We start from the raw sequence: 17354 nt of genomic DNA, 5'->3' as shown, positions 1-17354 counted from the left end.
TGTATCTTATTTTCTGAATGTCGAAGGATTTTCCATTCGTTTATAGTCTTAAGTACAATCTAGTTGTTGAAGTCAGAATTGTGAAACTTGAAATTTTCACTTTTCATAAAAGAAACTTATTTCTTATAACAACAGTACCAATCTAATCCAGCTAGCAAAAAATGAATTTTTCGAAGCAGTATAATTTTCAACTACCAACAAAAAAGTTACACTTTCATCGTGTGGATTAATACAATAAGAGCTGATGTTCAGAGTTGTTGGATTCTAATTTAAAAAAAACTCAAAAAGTGTATACGCCTTTTTTACCTGAGAGAAAGAAGCAAAGACAAAGCAGAAAATAAAGTTTTAATGCTTAAGGAATTGGATATAGTCCACATTATCAATCTCGGTTAGTTTTTCAGAAAGTGCAAATGAACTTTTTGAAACAGAGTCTTTGAAATGTATTCACAAAAGTGACGCGGTTGATGAATTGATGATAATTATCGATTCCGAAGAAAAGTAATAAGACATTGATATTAATAAAAACCAGATAAAACAGTGAAAAACAGAACGGAATTCCAAAAAACAACGAAGTGTTTCTTATTTTTTAATGTCGAAGGAGATTCCAAATGGTCATCGTTTGAAGAACAATCTAGTTGTTGAAGTCAGAACTATGAAACTTGAAATTTTCATTTCGCACAAATATTTACTCCTCCGAAATTCAGCAGTACCAATCAAATCCAGCTAGCAAAAAATAAAATTTTCGAAGCAGTAAAATGTTCACCTTCTAATAAAAAAGTTACAGTTTCATCTTGTGATTTAATACAGCAAGAAAATTTAGGAATGATGCCAAACAGGTTCGTAAAAAAATTCAAAAGGTGTTTACGCCTTTTTCCTCCTGATTGTGAGAGAAAGGAGCAACGACAAAGCAGATATTAAATTTTCAATGCTTAAATAATTTGAAGCGGTTAGCAGCAGTCCTATTATTCTCAGTTACTTTCTGAAAGTACAAACGGACTTTATGAAACAGAGTGTTTGAAATGTATTCAGAAAAGTGACACATTTGATGAATTGGTAATTATTATCGACAAACCCATTCCGCAACAAAAGTAAAAAGTCTTGCCAGTGATGCTTATAAAAACCAGATGAAACAGAGGAATCCAAAAAATCGACAACCCAGGAAACCACGAAGTCGTGTTTTTATTTATTTTTAAAATGGCAAAGGATATCCCATCGTTCAAAGATATATCTAATGTTACAGTTTCACCTCGTTCATTAATACAGCTAGAAAATTTAGAGCTGATAACAACAAAAAAGTGGCTACGACTTTTCCCCCCGGAGAGAAAAGAACAATGACAAAGCAGAAATTAAATGTTTAATGCTTAAATAATCTGAAGCAGTCCTATTATTCTGAACAGTGCTATTATTCTCAGTTACTTTCTGAAAGTACAGACGAACTTTATGAAACAGAGAGTTTGAAATCAATTTACTTTTTTTTAGAAGTGACACGGCTGTGTAGTTGATGATAATTATTGGATTTAATACTTTGCATGAACACTTGTTACATTCCAGTGATTCTTATATAAACCGGATGAAACAATGGAAAAAATTAACGGGATTTCAGAAAACCACGAAGTTGTGTATCTTATTTTCTGAATGTCGAAGGATTTTCCATTCGTTTATAGTCTTAAGTACAATCTAGTTGTTGAAGTCAGAATTGTGAAACTTGAAATTTTCACTTTTCATAAAAGAAACTTATTTCTTATAACAACAGTACCAATCTAATCCAGCTAGCAAAAAATGAATTTTTCGAAGCAGTAAAATGTTCACTTTCTAATAATAATAGTTACAGTTTCGTCCTGTGAATTTATACAGCAAGAACAGTTAGAAATGATACCATTGCGGTTTCTATAGAAAATCAAAAAGTGTCTCCGCCTTTTTCCTCCTGAGAGAAAGGAGCAATGACAAAGCAGAAATTAAATTTTTAATGCTTTAGAAACCTGAAATAGTTTATGCAGAAGTTCTATGAATCTCAGTAAGTTTCAGAAAGTACAAACGGACTTTAAGAAACATAGTCTTTGAAATGTATTCACAGAAGTGAGACGGCCGTGAAATTGATGATAATTATCGATTCCGAAGAAAAGTAACAAGTCTTACCACTGCCACTAATAAAAACCAGATAAACAGTGGAAAGCAGAACGGAATTCCAGAGAAAAAACAAAGTGTATTTTTTTCTTAATGTCGAAGATAATTCGAAAGCTCAATCGTTTAAAGTAAAATCTAGTTGTTGTAGTCAGAACTCTGAAACTTGAAATTTTGAACTTTCGCTCCACCCGGCCCTGGTGAAGCGATTTTTTTTTCGAAAAACATTTTTTTCAGCAGTAATTTTTGAAAAAGTGGTTTTTGGCGCATTTTCTGCAAAATTTCGACTGAATTGACGATTTTTATTAGTTCTACAGTGAATTTAGTGATAAAAAAGCACTTGAAAATTATTTTTGGGGTGCAAAAATTTTTAAAAAAATTTCCACCCGGGCCGACCGGGCCGGCAAAATTTTTTCTCGGCCCGCTGGGCCGGCCCGTCAAATGACAAGTATGAAAGAAAGTATTCTACACTTTTATCGGGAGCATTAAAGGAGGACTGAAGTCATATTTTTTTATTTCAGATGATACTTCAGAAAATTCTGAACAACTTTCATCATTGGAGCATATGCTAAAAATCGCTCTAAATGCCCTAAATTCACGTTTTCCCGGCTCAAAAGGAGCCTAGGTGGAAGAGTTTTCCCACGCGAATTTTTGCCCCCGTGTAGTCCTCTCGGACAAAATTATTTCTTTTTATTTCTCGATTTTTCGTTTTCTTGCTTTTTTCAACAAGTTTTCGTGTTTTTTTCAATTTATATCGTAAAAAAGAAGGAAAAACAAAATATGACTTCAGTCCTCCTTTAATACAGCAAGAACATTTAGAAATGATGCCACAGAGCAGGTTTCTCAAAAAAAAATCAAAAAGTGTCTAAATAAGCATTTTCCCCCTGAGAGAAAGAGAACAATGCTGGTTGCTATGACATTTGCTTGTTGTCCCTCGATACACTTTTCTGTTTTTTTTTCAGAAGAAATCACCTGTTTTGCACATGAAAAGTCATGCCCGACTGCCCGGCACCATAATTTCATTTCGTCATAATTTTTGAGAGAAGGTGGGAAAACTGAGGGGAAAAATTGAATAACTGCTCCGAGAGGATCTACATCTGATATGAAGCCTTATAAAAAGACAAAAAAGGCTTCCCACTCTTTTTTGTCACAAGGCTCTCTTAAGGGTTTTCAAATAGAAAAGAGAATTAGAAGGGGGCAAGAAAAGAGTCTTTGGTATCCATGGAGACTTTCTGGTAATAAACGGAAACGGAAGAGGGGAGAGAAGAATGGGAAAAGGTTGTGGATTGAAAAAAGGGGGGAGTAGACTTGGGGAGAATTAAAAGTGGATTTTGAACTTTTAGTGAGACTGAGGATAGACGATTGTTACTTTGGTTGTTTCTCAGAAAAAATGAATAATGGGAAACGGGGAAAAATAGAATTTTGTAGGTTTATTGTGGCTATTTATGATATTTTCATATCATTCTGAATTTCATTTTTGCCCTTCAAGAAAGTTTTTTAGTCGATGCTCAACTCACTGACAGCGAGCACCGGAAAGTTTGGTCTGTGTCAAAATTTGCCAAAATTTAAAAATTAAGTAAAATTTTTAGGTCACCTCGCAAATTCTCTCCGGCCATTTCACTGACCAAACTTTCACACGCTTGCTTTCAGCAGGTTGCGCACCAAATTAGAAAATTCTTGAAGTTTGACAATGAGCTAGCCGAAATGCATAATAATACATAATGTGAAAATATCATAACTGACCACAATAGACCTTTGGCTTCTACTAAACATCCCCGATTTTTCATTTTCAGTTTACATTGATGATGAAACAGAAAAAAGGAAGTAAGATTCATGAAAAGATTCAAAATTCAGAAAAAAACGAATAACGTTGAATTTCGCAATCTCAGAATTCAGAAGTTACACAGACTTCATAGAATCAGTGTGTTGAGTATTCCGGAGGCAAGTCAACAACATGTGTATAAGTTGTCCCTTGTTACATAAAGTTGGTCCGCTGATTTTTTTTTGTTGGAAATGCTTCTCATCCAAGTAATAAACATTTGCGATTTTGAGTGCAATTGCGCTTGATAGATATTAAAAAAAAACCCGGTAAAGTCAAATTTTAATTGTATTTTAAGACAATTCCTAAAAATAGATAGTGAAGAACATTATTATATTTTTAGTTTACTATGATCATGAAACCGACAATAAAATTTTATACAAAGACAGAAACGAAAGCAGTAAAATTTGCTAAAATTGAGATACGCTGTTCCCTGAATCGATCGACAGACGAAATTATTTTCTCGGTGAAAATGTCCCCGCTTAATAACTGAATTAATCAACTTTTATCTAAAACGATACGTTGATACTGTAATTTGAAAAAATCTAATTCTTACTGTTTTTTAAATCACTATGGTACAGACATGAAAGGGATCAGTGAAACAGAAACCTCGATCAGCTGTAAAGATTTGTTCAGTTTCCTCGCTTACATTTATTACATGCAACTGCATCAAAGCGATTTTACTTGCTTACTATTAGACGTTTGGCCAGCTTTAATTTTTTGAATAGTGAGAAGATTACGTAAAATGATCAAAACAATGTAAAACTTCATCAAAAAGAAACTTTTTTTTCAAAATATAGTGTTGAATCACATCAAAATCCAAAAAGGCTTACATCTGAACTCATGTTGTTGGAATCATTATTGTCCTGACTAAACTTAAATGATAAATAATAACCTGAAAGTTTTTTCAATGTCTCTCTGCAGAGAGACATTGGTCCCTACACTTCCAAAACCCTGGGGAGCTTTGTGACGTAGATCTGTCAACAAGGCGTACTATCCGTGCATTGGCGCGTTAGCGGTGTCTCTGCGTCTCTCGTTTTTACTCAGTGTTTCTCTGTTTCTGTTTTCTGTTTCAAACTAAATTTTTTTCAAGTTCTGAGTGTATAAGGGATTCAGTGAGCACCTTTTTAAAAAGAAATATTACATCTTAGGATTTTAAACAAATTTTTTTTTAAACAAGTAACCTTCGTTTACCACACTATCTTTCAGTTTCAACGGGAACATTTCAGCATCGAAACTTTAGTTTTGTAATGTGTATACCGGTTGACATTGAGTCAATAATATCAATTTCATTCAAATTGTCAATGAAACAGTCTTACTCATACTCCATTCAAATTTTCAAACTAAAACTTTTTCTGATAACAACTCCTTCCATTTCCGAAAATAGTTCCTATTATTTGCATACCACTTTTCTCTGATATCAACCACTTTTTCTTCCAAATGTACATCAATCAAAATTTCCACTACATAAAAAATCGTATAGTTGACCATGAAAAAAGAGAAAAAAGTTGTATTCCCCATTATCAGCAACACCTCTTATCAGTGATTTCAGTTTAAAAACACTCCCAAATGACCTCTTATAAAAATTGAAACAAAAGTGCTCATGACGGGGATGTCCCCGTGTTGACTTTCTTCTCACTTCTCACTTTTTTTATTTCAAAAAACTCACGAGATATCGAAACTGATTGGTTAGCGTTCTGTTTGATTAGTCTGATAGAGTGGAGAAAAGAATGACGTGATGCTGGTTGATTGGTCTTTTATGTTTGAGTTTGCTACTCTATTTTTTAAATGAAATGTAGCTTTTTGCATATTTGAGTAATGTTTCATTAAATTAGTAAGTTCAAGAAGTGTTGAAAAGTTTCTGTTACATTTCCTCATTTTTTGATTGTACACGACTGTGATATCGTTGACCATCCAAGTATTCAGTATTTTTGAACTGTGAGAACATGAAGTCTCGGTTTTCATGATTTTTTGATTTTTCTCTACGGACCAGCCCTCTAGCATTCCCTTTCATGAGTACACTAGATTCCCGTTTCTTATTCAGATCCTTCTTCATACTGAAGTTCAACTGAAAAGTATACTGTTCCACAATCTTAGTTTAATGATTATACTTTAATTCAATCTGATAGAACATAAATTATGTTACATAATAAGATTTTCAATATTCTGGTTTAAAAGTCGCGTGAATAAAAGTGAAACTTCAATTTCTTATAACATCACAAGTTAAAGAAGCCTCGTAACTAGTTTAGCAGTTTCTTAATTTTTTGAACTAAAATCGGAAATAGCATTATTTCTTGATAGCCAAAACTATGTTTTGTTATGGACTGATAGGATGATCATAAATGTCGATCATCTGAAAATAATAGTCATCGCAGTTTCAACTTTAACATTTTTCAGTTCGAATTTTGTCTGTTCTTTAATTCCTTCGTTCCAACGGTTGCCTATTCCATGTCGATGGTTTTCTTACAACTTCTGACGCTTTTATTCTCCCCAAAATGCTCACAGTTTCAAATGGTTCGTATCATTTCAAATGTGATTCAAAACCGCTAATAGAAAATATTTTCGTTGTTACATGGACATATATTCAAAAATACAATTCACTTGATATTCAGCGTCGATGGAATCCATTTACACATACTCCATTCAAATTTTCAAACTAAAACTTTTTTCTGATAACAATTCCTCCCATTTCCGAAAATAATTCCTATTGTTTGCATACCACTTTTCTCTGATATCACTCACTAACTTTTTCCTTCTAATTGTAAGCGTACATCAATCAAAATTTCCACTACATAAAAAATCGTATAGTTGACCATGAAACACGAAAAAATGTTGTATTCCCCCTATCAGCAACACTTCTTATCAGTATTATTAGTTTAACAACACACTCAATTGACCTCTTATAAAAATTGAAACAAAAGTGCTCATGACGGGGGTGTCCCCATGTTGACTTTCTTTTCACTTCTCACTTTTTTATTTCAAAAAATTCACGAGATATCGAAACTGATTGGTTAGTGTTCTGTTTGATTAGTCTGATAGAGCGGGGGAGAAGAGTGACGTGATGTTAGTTGATTGGTCTTTTATGTTGTTTACGAAAATGCGAAACTTATTTAAATATTATTTCATGAAGATAATTGTTTGCTTCTTCTGATTATTTCAGATTACTTGAAATTTGTTATGCTAGAAGTAAATAGTCGTTAGTATTGTTGTAATTCAAACATCAACCTTTTTATTAAAATCTGGAAACGGAAGTTTTCAGTTTTTTTCTTAGTTTTACTGTTTCCTGTACATGCAATAGTTCAGAATTTTGTTCTTAGTATTGCTCTTTCGTGCGAGTTTTTTCAACTGATTCATTTTATTGGTGTACAAAAATACCCTTTTTGTTTTTTTAATTCGACTGAAATTGTGAAATGACGGAAATTTAAAATCTAATTAATTCTATTATTACTACCTGATATTTGTTTTTTTTCATTTTTTACTGATTATTTGAAACTGTTTCCATTTTTGAAACTCATAAAAAGTTCGCCGTTTCATATTTCAGAAGATGTGATTCAATAATTGAGTTAAATGTTTAGTTCGTTTGAAAGTCATTACAACAAATTTTTAGTTTTATGACATTTGTTGTGTTTAATGAGCGCTCTTTCTCTCTTTTTCAATATCTCATCAATATCCCATTACTTTAAAATTTGAATCGGTTCAAAAATAGTAAATTTATATGTGTCTGAATTTTAATTTCTTGTGACTATTTTTTCTAATTTCATCTTTGATTTATATCTTCGATTTGCTTGAAACATAAAAAAACTGTTTCAAGTTGTATATTTCACTGTAGATTTCTTATTTGAGAGATAATCAGAACGTTCTCGGCTTTAACGAAACATAACTGGCAAATCTCTATTATGAAAACAAGCCTGTCTGCCACGCCTTCAGCTCTTCATCCGGCTGGTCTCTTCTCATGTATTCATTTACCACTAAACTCTGCTAAACTTTCATATTTGTACTGTTTCATAAGGCAAAAATATGCGGGATTGAATTCTTTGCACTCGATATGTTGTGACATCGCCTGAAAACTTTCAAATACCGTTTTATGTTTCTTGTACATTGAAAAAGTAAAAGAACAGACGATGATAGTTTCCAATTTTACGGGGATTTACTTATTGTACTGTACGTAACTTTTGATAAAAAACTAAAGCTTGAAACATTCAAAAACTCGTATTTCACAATTTCTATATTACTGGAGTACTCTGCTATTCTGATTCATATATTTTTTCTTCAATGTCTAGTATATGCTCTTCTAACTCTAATCAATTAACTCCCAACTTAATTGGTGTGCGCAGTCTACCGTGAGCCTAGTAGTTGCTTCCACTTCTCTCACTCTCTCACTCTTTTCGTATCGAATTGCTTATCTGCTTTGCACACAGACACAATGTGCCTCACTCTCTCCCTCTCTATGTCTTTTCTCACACCTTTTCTTATTCATTCGGCGGCTCATCAAATCAACAAACAAATCGAGTGAGAAGAAGAAGAAGATGGAGAGAACCATCGGCCACCACTTTTCCTTTTTCCCCTTTCTCGTTTTTCTTTTCGTCTCTAATTCTCTCACTTCCTGTTTTGAATCACTTTTTTTGGGAAGAAACCGGGGGGATTGGTGTCTGAGATTTCGGGGGGATTGGATTGTTTCTATTTTCGGAGAAGTCAGGAGGTGGTCTTGGTTACCAGGGAGTGTGCAGGCAACACAATTCGTTTTCAGTTTCAGAACTTTCATGAATTTCTTACTTGATTTTTTCTTTTGGTCGCATAGTAGCTATGAAACGTTCTCAGTGTCGCTTGTTGCTCCTAAACTTATAATCAAACCCGTTTGTAACACTTTTTTCTTGGCTGTTTCAAAACAGAATTGTTAATTTTTATTTTTTTCTAACGAGGCTGACCGATTAACTGAGATTTGAACTCATTGCGCAACCACTGTTTCAAAAAAGTGATAAATTATTTAAATATTTGAATAAAATTGATATTAACTTTATAGATTTTTTGGCAAAAGTCTTTCTACAATTTTTTTATTCATGCTCAATACTAAATCTGAAAACTTCCGTTGTGTTCATAGAAATTTTACTCCCGCTTTTTATTCTTCAGTTTCAAAAATATGTTTTTTGGAAACTCATTTTCTGTGAATAATTTGTTGTCTACGAAAATTTGAAATCAAAACTAATGTCGTTGAAAGCAAACTTGTCACTGGCCGGGCCGAAATCAGAATTTTTCCCGGCCCGTGGTTTAAAATGCAGACTTTAACAAAACTGAATTTTTTAATTGAATTTTTCACTAAATTTTGAAATATTTTCCGAAAATGTCAATTTTTTTACTACACTTCAGATTTGAATCAAAAGCTTGTTATGCATCAAGAAATTGGATGTTTTAATGTGAAAATTGTAATAAAAAAATATCAACATATTTTGTACCTTTTCTTGATTCCGGGCCGGGCCTTGAAAATTTTCTAACGGCCCGGGCCGAAACTTGATAAGCTTGGTGGAAAGTGTCGTGCCTCAACCTCCGTGAATTTTTTCAGCGCATGCTCGGTAAATTATCGGAATTATTTTCAGTGGGCATTAAGTGTGATCGATACAATTTTTAGCGATGTCTATAGTCGTTTTCCTGAAAGATGTTGAACACTGTATATAAGACCGTGTAATCAACAATCACACTGAAATTTCTAATATTTCGTTTATACTTCAAGTCAATGTGAAACTGCTCCAATTAGTATGTTTGGTTGTCAAAGAAAAATTGTTCCAACTAAATCTTCATGGAACATCTTCTGACTTTTTCTCCTATGATTCTGTTTCACGCTGTGTTCATTATTATAGTTTTGAATTTTAGTATGATTCCGTTCATCCCCACAATCTCTTTTTTTTCCCACGCCGCGTTTGTCTTCCTGACTTTTTTTCTATTTTTAGCCACTGTACAGTTTATTTTTAGATTTTCGTTTCTAACATTACTCACTGATAGTATTGGAAATTTTGTGTATCTTTTTTGCGACAACAAAAACTGTTTCATCCTGTTTCTATTTTGAGACGTTTCCATTTTCTATACTTATGTGTTTATCCGTCGTTGAATGTTTCAGATGTTTCCGATACTAATCTTCCTGTCGACACTATTCATCATGTCAGCATCTACCTTGAAGTGTTATGAAGGTGAGTGAAATGGTCTTGAGTATAATCAGTCGTGAGTTAAAATGTTACCGAAAAACCAATAATCAAAATTTAGTTACCAAAATGATAAATAGTTGAAGCAGTAAATTTTCGTCAATTTTTCTAAAAGAAAATAGTAAAATACAACAGAATCTTTACAGGATCCCGAGGAATGGTGAACGGAGAGGATTCTTCAAATTTCGTCCAAAATCTGTGTGACGACAATATGACGTACTGTTTCGAATCGTATAATTCGAATCTGACAGAAGTGACAGCAAGTTGTCAGAATATGGGAACGGATCAGAAGTTGTTGGAAGTTTGTAAGGTGAGACAGCAATGTTGAGACTGAAGGGATGGAACATATTTGTATTAGTGGCTATATTGAAACAGGAAATAGTCATGTACCGAGAACGGAAGTTTTTGAATGCGTAGTGCACGGTCTCCCACACAGCAAAAAAGAACTGCAAGAAACGTGAAGCCGATGTTTTTTTGCACTGAAAATGGAGTATTTTCAGGTTTTCAGACGTCGTAATGGATTAAACAAAGTCGAATTGTAGAAAGTAAAATTCTCTATCTTATGAGCCAAAAAAACATGCAGTTTGGTCAGAAAATGACTTTTTTGATTCAGAAAAACCGTTTTCAGAAAAACGAAATTTTATGCCGTTTCATCCAATATTTATTTTTCTAAAAGTTGTAACAGTTTCAGTTCTTTTAATTTTTTTTTGCCAAAAGAGTTATACTAGATTTTCTCAAAATCAAACAGATTTTGAGAAAATTCTGTTTCAAAAATGTCAATTTTTACCAAAATTCACATTTTCTGGCTCATAAGGTAGAGATCTCTATTTTCTTTTGCTGGATGGGGCCTTTTTTCATACATTGCCACGTCTGAAAACCTGAAAATACTCGATTTTCAGTGCAAAAAACAAAATAATTTTTGTAGTTCTTTTTCGCTGTGTGGGAGACCGTGCAGTGGTTTTTTTTTCAGATTACAGTACTAATAAAACCTACAGTTTTACTATTTCCATTTAAAAAAAAACTAAAGCCACCTCTTTCGATCAGTTGATAAGATTTTCCTAAAAACTGTATTAGAGCGACACCTTTAATAGAACGACACCCATCTATACTCAGGATTCATGAATATGATTATCCCAGTGTATTTTCTTGGTTCTGATTGGAAGCAGCGTGAATAGTAACCTCTAGATCAAAAAATAGAACTTTCAAAAAAGTTTTTTCCGTTTAACTTTGATGAGTTTCTGAAACCACAAAATTTTTCTGAGAGGCGGTTGAAATATAGAGCGACATGCCGCTCTAATACAGTTTTTACGGTATATCCTTTTCTATTCCAGATGGACGGAAAATGCAAAGAACGCACCGACATCGACGTAACCGTCTGCTGCTGCACATCAGATCTCTGTAACCTGCAAGATGATCTTAAACCAACTCCACTTATTCCAGAAATCGATGGATCATCGGAAAGTGAACAGAACAATTCAACGGAGATCTCAACAACAGAAATACCCAATAAATCTGTGGAATTAAATGAGACATTGGGTCTGGAATTAGAGTTGAATGGGACTAGAGGGGGATTGTAGATTTGGATTTCTTTGAAGTCTTATATTGATTCTTTCATCCCTGTTTCACTTCTCCCATTTCCAACTTTCTTTTTTCCTCTTCCCACTCCTATCAAGCATCGAATTTTTCACCCTAAAATATGTGTTTCTGTGTTTTTGTTCGGGTTCGAATCAAACTAATTCGTTCTTTCTCATTCATTCTATTTCGAAATGTATTGATTTGACCAATTTCTGTTCGGGTTATGATTATTTTCTTAATAAATGTGCTCATTTTCAACTGATTTTCTAGAGAAGTATAGTAAATTCACGGATGGAACTGTCATGTGAACCAGAGTTGAGCAGAATTCAGCCTTCCGCCTTCCGCCTTCCGATGTTTTAAGATTTTTTCCTCATCTTGAAAAATTTGATCTCCTATTCCAATTTACTGATATTTTTGAAGTTTTTTGCAGCAAAGTTATCAGTGTTTACCGAAAAAATACAATTTAACACAAACTCAACCATTTTAGTGTTTTTTACTACAAAATAAGGCCAAAATCGTATTTTACAAGCATATATTCATTGCACTAACGATGAATACATGCTTTGTTTGATGTCAATGTTTTGAAACAGGGCATAAAAAAAAAATGCATTTTGGTTAATAATCTGTTGTGAAATAGCAATATTTTCAAAAAATTTGAAAAAGTTTGCAATAAATTGGTATAAGAAAAAGTGGCCCGTGTAAAACAAAAAATGAATTGAGGAATACTGTAAATATGTAGGCACCAATGGAAATGTATTAATGTAACCAAGGAGAGATGGTAGATAAACAATGTGGAAAAACACCGATAATGATGGTGAAATATGTTTTTATTGAGTGGCGGTAACGGAAATTAAAAGGCACATGCACATTTATTATTGATGCATTATTAAACAACACTTTCCGCCACTCCATTATTGTGAGGCGTACTTGTCGAGGGTACCGCCGACGCAACATTAATAATTGAGATTATCTGGACAGCACGGTTGGCAATGATCTCTAGAGTTTTTATAACAATTTATAGGAAGTTTCAAAACCGTAGAATTATGTTCTAAAACGTCCTGATGTGAGATCATACACTTACTCCTCACTGCGTGCTTATACTCAGAGACCACAATGAACAAAATGAGAGTATCCAGGAGTGGATAGACACTGAAAAAGTAGACAACGACGCTGGCTCGAAAACTGAATTTCATGTCGAAGAATGGGGCGAAGAAGAGGGGGAGAGCAGGAAGATGCACCACGAGAGATGGCGCGGCGAGCTGGAAAATTTGAGATTGAGATTTCGCACACAACGTGTGTTTAGAAAAAATGATTTTTGGAACAGGTTGTGTTTTTCAACAACTTGTGGCTACTCCAACAACTTGTGTTTTTTTCCCATTGCCATTCAACCAACCTGATACAACAACGCCTTGAAAAACTGTTTATGCACCTGACTGTGCGTCCTCTTTGCCGTCACTTTCTTCAGATCATTTGTGATTGTTTTATACATCAAAAACGTGCAAATCATCATAATGACATACTGTAGCGTCAAAATTCCCATATCAGTGAATATACAAATAAGGCTTCGAAATCTTACAAAATTTGTATTATTTTCACGTTCTCCATAAGCTAAAAGTATGAATATGGGAATGTCGTTGGAATCCACTTTGTATTGTTCATACATTTCACTTCTGGAATTCTCTAATAAAAAGGTAATAAGGTGACTATCTAGTATACCTGACATACTCCCTCGCATAATCATCTGAATAGGTGAACCTATAGGTCATGATTCCCCAGACAAATCCGAATATGAAAACATATCCCAGCCAGAACACACATCGCCATCCTTGAAAATACTCGACGAGTCGGGATTTCATGACAAGACATGTTCGGAATATGAATTGAATTGTCAGGAACGAGAGGATAGAAGAATAGACCGCTGCGTAGACTGCTGAAAACATTTCATGAAGAGAAACATCGTTTTGCCCACGTACCCAGCAAAACTTCGGTGATGTTTTTGGAGGAACGGAAGAGTCCCTTGAGACTGAAGTAGAGATAACTGCCGTTGTATGAGTGCATCATCTGAGGAATCATAAAAATTTCAACTATTTACAATTTCACTTATTTTACACAAGATGCTCCGACCATACTTGTCAACCTGGCCGAAACGGACCGGCACGAGCCGGCGCGTAACTCGCGTCAAAATGAATATTATCAGCTGAAAAATATACCAAAATGTAGATTTCGACAAGTTCTATGTCCGTGAACTACTACGGGCCGGATGTCTATTCGTTAATATGCCGAGGGCCGGGACTAGAATGGCTTTTGTGGCCATTTTCGCGTTTTTTGGCACTTTTTCCCGGCCCGCGGCACATTAACGAATAGCCATCCGCCCCGTAGTAGGTCACGGGCATTGAACTCGTCGAGATCTACAATTTGGTATATTTTTCAGCTCATAATATTCATTTTGACGCGAGTTACGCGCCGGCCCGTGTCGGCCCGTTTCGGCCCGGTTGACAAGTATGGCTCCGACATATTTCACACATTCTCGGTGAAAAGTTTACCTAGGTGTCTAACATTATACTAGTTGTGTAGATCAAACCTACATCTTCATTTTCGATATTGACAATTTTCGATAACAATGCTAGGCTTCGAAATACACGTCTTTAAAGACATGTCCCTGAATTGCTGAAGATGAGACAGCGCAGAGAAGCCAGACTGTCTGACTTCTCTGCGTCTCTCCCTTTTGCCTTCATAGGCATAGCCCATCGCCGTTCTGCACCTAATAAGGTCCGACTTTTGAGTAGCCGGTAATTTCCGTTCCAAACGACGTCAGATAGTAGAAACTCACTAGTTACTATTATAATTTCCGGTTCACTATACAACTTGATGCTGCTATTGTGTTCCTTTATATCCAATGTTTTGGGATGTTAACGTTTAACGGGAACATCTATTTTCAAAAAAAAACTCACCGGTCTCACCACAATATCCAAACTGGAAAACACGATTCCAAAAAGTGCAAAACCAATAATCATATGTCGATAAGTCAACGACATCCGTTCTGTATGATAGGCAGTCAAGTAAATCAAGGTGGTGTTGAATAACAATGTGAGCAAGTACGCAGAATATGAAACGAATTCATAGATTTCAGCTTCCATCTTTTTAGACTATTCTAGTCCAGTTTCTCACATATATATAGGTGATTGTCAGATTCCATTCGAGACCTGTGGAGACCCCACCCCTTTAGCAGAGATCAGAACAGAAAATAAAGATAGACCAGAAAAAACATGAGATAGATTTTGATAAGAATAAATGCATAGTTGTCAATTGATTCATGACTTTGATTCATGAATTTGACCGAATCCAGTTCGGGTTAAGATTACATTCTGTATTCTGAATAAAAAATGATTTGAGTTTTATCTATCTACACCAATTAAGTAAAATAATTTCACTTTATACATACATTATTATTAAAGCAGTAAAATCTGAAAATTTTCCTGTTTCATTTCAAGTATTTAAAATTCTGATGTGAAGTACTTTGCTGGGACTGGATCAAACATAAGAGCAAAACATAATTATTCAAAAATTTAACGGGTTACGATATCAGCAGAGTGAGTTCTGGAAAAAGGTGTCGCGGAATCAATAGGTTTTTTTAAATGGCCTAGCAGATAGGCACTGACAAGATAATAATAATAGTCGCCACCTGACTACAACTCAATAAACAACTCACTAGCCAATCTGACGGGACCTTCCACCCCCTCCTCTTGTCAACTCCAATTTCAAGCAGTCTTCCGAATGAACGTGACCTTGGCCTTAACCGATTTTCCCCATTGTGGCAAGACGGACCATAGGCCCAGATCTTGTTTCAAGCAAACTCGTAAATGCATCGAATGCCAAGGTGACCACTTGACAACATTGGACACCAAACAAGGCTAAACAGAGTCACCACCATCGTCATCGTTCTACCACCGTTTTCCGACTCGTCATGCATACTGACCACAGAACTCTTTTCATAGAGAAATTAAGTTATTTTTTTGAAACCGTTCTTACCTCATTCAGTGGTTAACACAATAACAACCACATTATCACTGAACGACATACCACACGTACTTGCAATTAGCACTCACAAATAGCCCTTATAATTAGCTGTTCACTCAGGCGCCCAGTGTTTTTATCAGCTTTACATTCCCGTACCACAATACAGAAAAGAACTTAAGAAATCTGGCTACAACGTCAGCAGAATCAGTTCTAGAAACTTGTGGCATTTTAGAAACAGGATTAAAACATTCCGAATATTCAGTTTGAACAGTTGAGATATGGAAGTGAGCAAAAAGTTTTAAATTTTGAATATAACTGTGGGACTCATCAAACACCAAAAATTTTCCTCGTTTATAACCAATTTCTGAATCAGTGTTTGACAGATTTACATTTCAAGACAAGTTTGGGTGTCTCTATTGCCAAATTGTGCTAAGAATTACAGTTCCGCTATAACTTGAACATTAAACATCAACGCTTGGGTTGATGAAGAAAAGTTGATGACAAAAAACAATAACTGAAATTCGAATAATTATTCTTTTTGACGAACTCCAATAAAAATCTCAGGTGACTCGACAATGTTGCAATTGCCTTGTTTGTGCATCGACGAAGTAGAATGTTTTGAAACATATTTTAGTTCTATATCATTGTTACCTTCGAGAACAAGACAAAAAACAAAAACAGTGAATCAGAAAATTTTCGGTCAGGCTACTGGTATTGTTTTACTATAGCACATTATTTATAATTTCTACTATTGGGATTCCTAAGCTATGCATGTTTTGCAACTGGCACATTTTCTTTACATTGATTTAGACTGATATGAATTTTTCTAAAATTTATGTTTCCCCATCATTACATAATTGGTTCATTTTCACGGATATGATTGTTTAAACATCAGAGGCTACTCTTGCAAATAGTAGATCACCGGAAAGCCAACATAATTCAAAGAAAATCTCATTAAAAACATAGGAAAAATTCGATAGAATCATTATTTTCCTTAAAAGCTCAATTCAAAAATGTAATTTTCACTGATTTATTTAACACTGAAGTTTTGGAACAGGACTATTTTCAAGATGTTCGGAGCCTCTGGGTGAAAATTGTTTCAACGCTCCGATGAAAAACTTTTGTCGAAATAGTTTTTTGATTCCATAGTTTTGGTCAAGAGTTACATTCTGAACATGAGGATTTTTAGTTTTTACAAGCATCGCCATTGAACTAGTAGAAAAGTAGATATCTCAATATTCCCAATTTGTAACAGAAAAAAAACTGCATTTTCTATTCGGAATTATTTATTTCGTTCTCATCAGCCAGACAGTTATAGAACAGTCAGAGAATATACAAAATTGATAGCAGTTGAACATAAAAATGATGAAAGTGTATGTAGATCAAAACGGTCTCTTGACGATAACCAATTTCTTCTGAATATCCAAAAGATTTCCGATGACGTCATATAAAGTGTGATATGCATCGACAATCTCATCTGTCGAATTCTCTTCGAAACTTCTCTTCAGAATGATATGAATTTTTATAAAATTTGTGTTTCTTTGTCAATATATGATTGGTTCATTTTCACAGACATTTGATTTTTCAATCAAATACTGTAATTACCGTAAACCAAATTCGAAACATCACAG

General features: G+C 34.4%; 2 protein-coding genes across 2 annotated transcripts; one reads left to right on the top strand and one right to left on the bottom strand.

The window, feature by feature from the left end:
- Window positions 1–10049: 10049 nt before the first annotated feature.
- Window positions 10050–11708, top strand: GCK72_012962 (uncharacterized protein; the record flags this gene model as incomplete). The annotated part of the gene is made up of 3 exons (XM_053729535.1): window positions 10050–10119; window positions 10278–10441; window positions 11463–11708. The coding sequence occupies 3 exons, from the start codon at window positions 10050–10052 to the stop codon at window positions 11706–11708; spliced, it is 480 nt and encodes a 159-aa protein (XP_053584307.1).
- Window positions 11709–12592: 884 nt separating this feature from the next.
- On the bottom strand, window positions 12593–14843 carry GCK72_012961 (uncharacterized protein; the record flags this gene model as incomplete). Its single annotated transcript, XM_053729534.1, has 7 exons — window positions 12593–12702; window positions 12788–12965; window positions 13100–13225; window positions 13283–13376; window positions 13423–13636; window positions 13680–13767; window positions 14658–14843. 7 exons carry the CDS (start codon window positions 14841–14843, stop codon window positions 12593–12595), a joined length of 996 nt encoding a protein of 331 aa, XP_053584306.1.
- Window positions 14844–17354: the final 2511 nt, after the last annotated feature.

Source organism: Caenorhabditis remanei, chromosome IV (assembly GCF_010183535.1).
Source record: "Caenorhabditis remanei strain PX506 chromosome IV, whole genome shotgun sequence".
Taxonomy (NCBI): Eukaryota; Metazoa; Nematoda; class Chromadorea; order Rhabditida; family Rhabditidae; genus Caenorhabditis; species Caenorhabditis remanei.
This window is presented reverse-complemented; position numbering and strand designations above follow the sequence as displayed.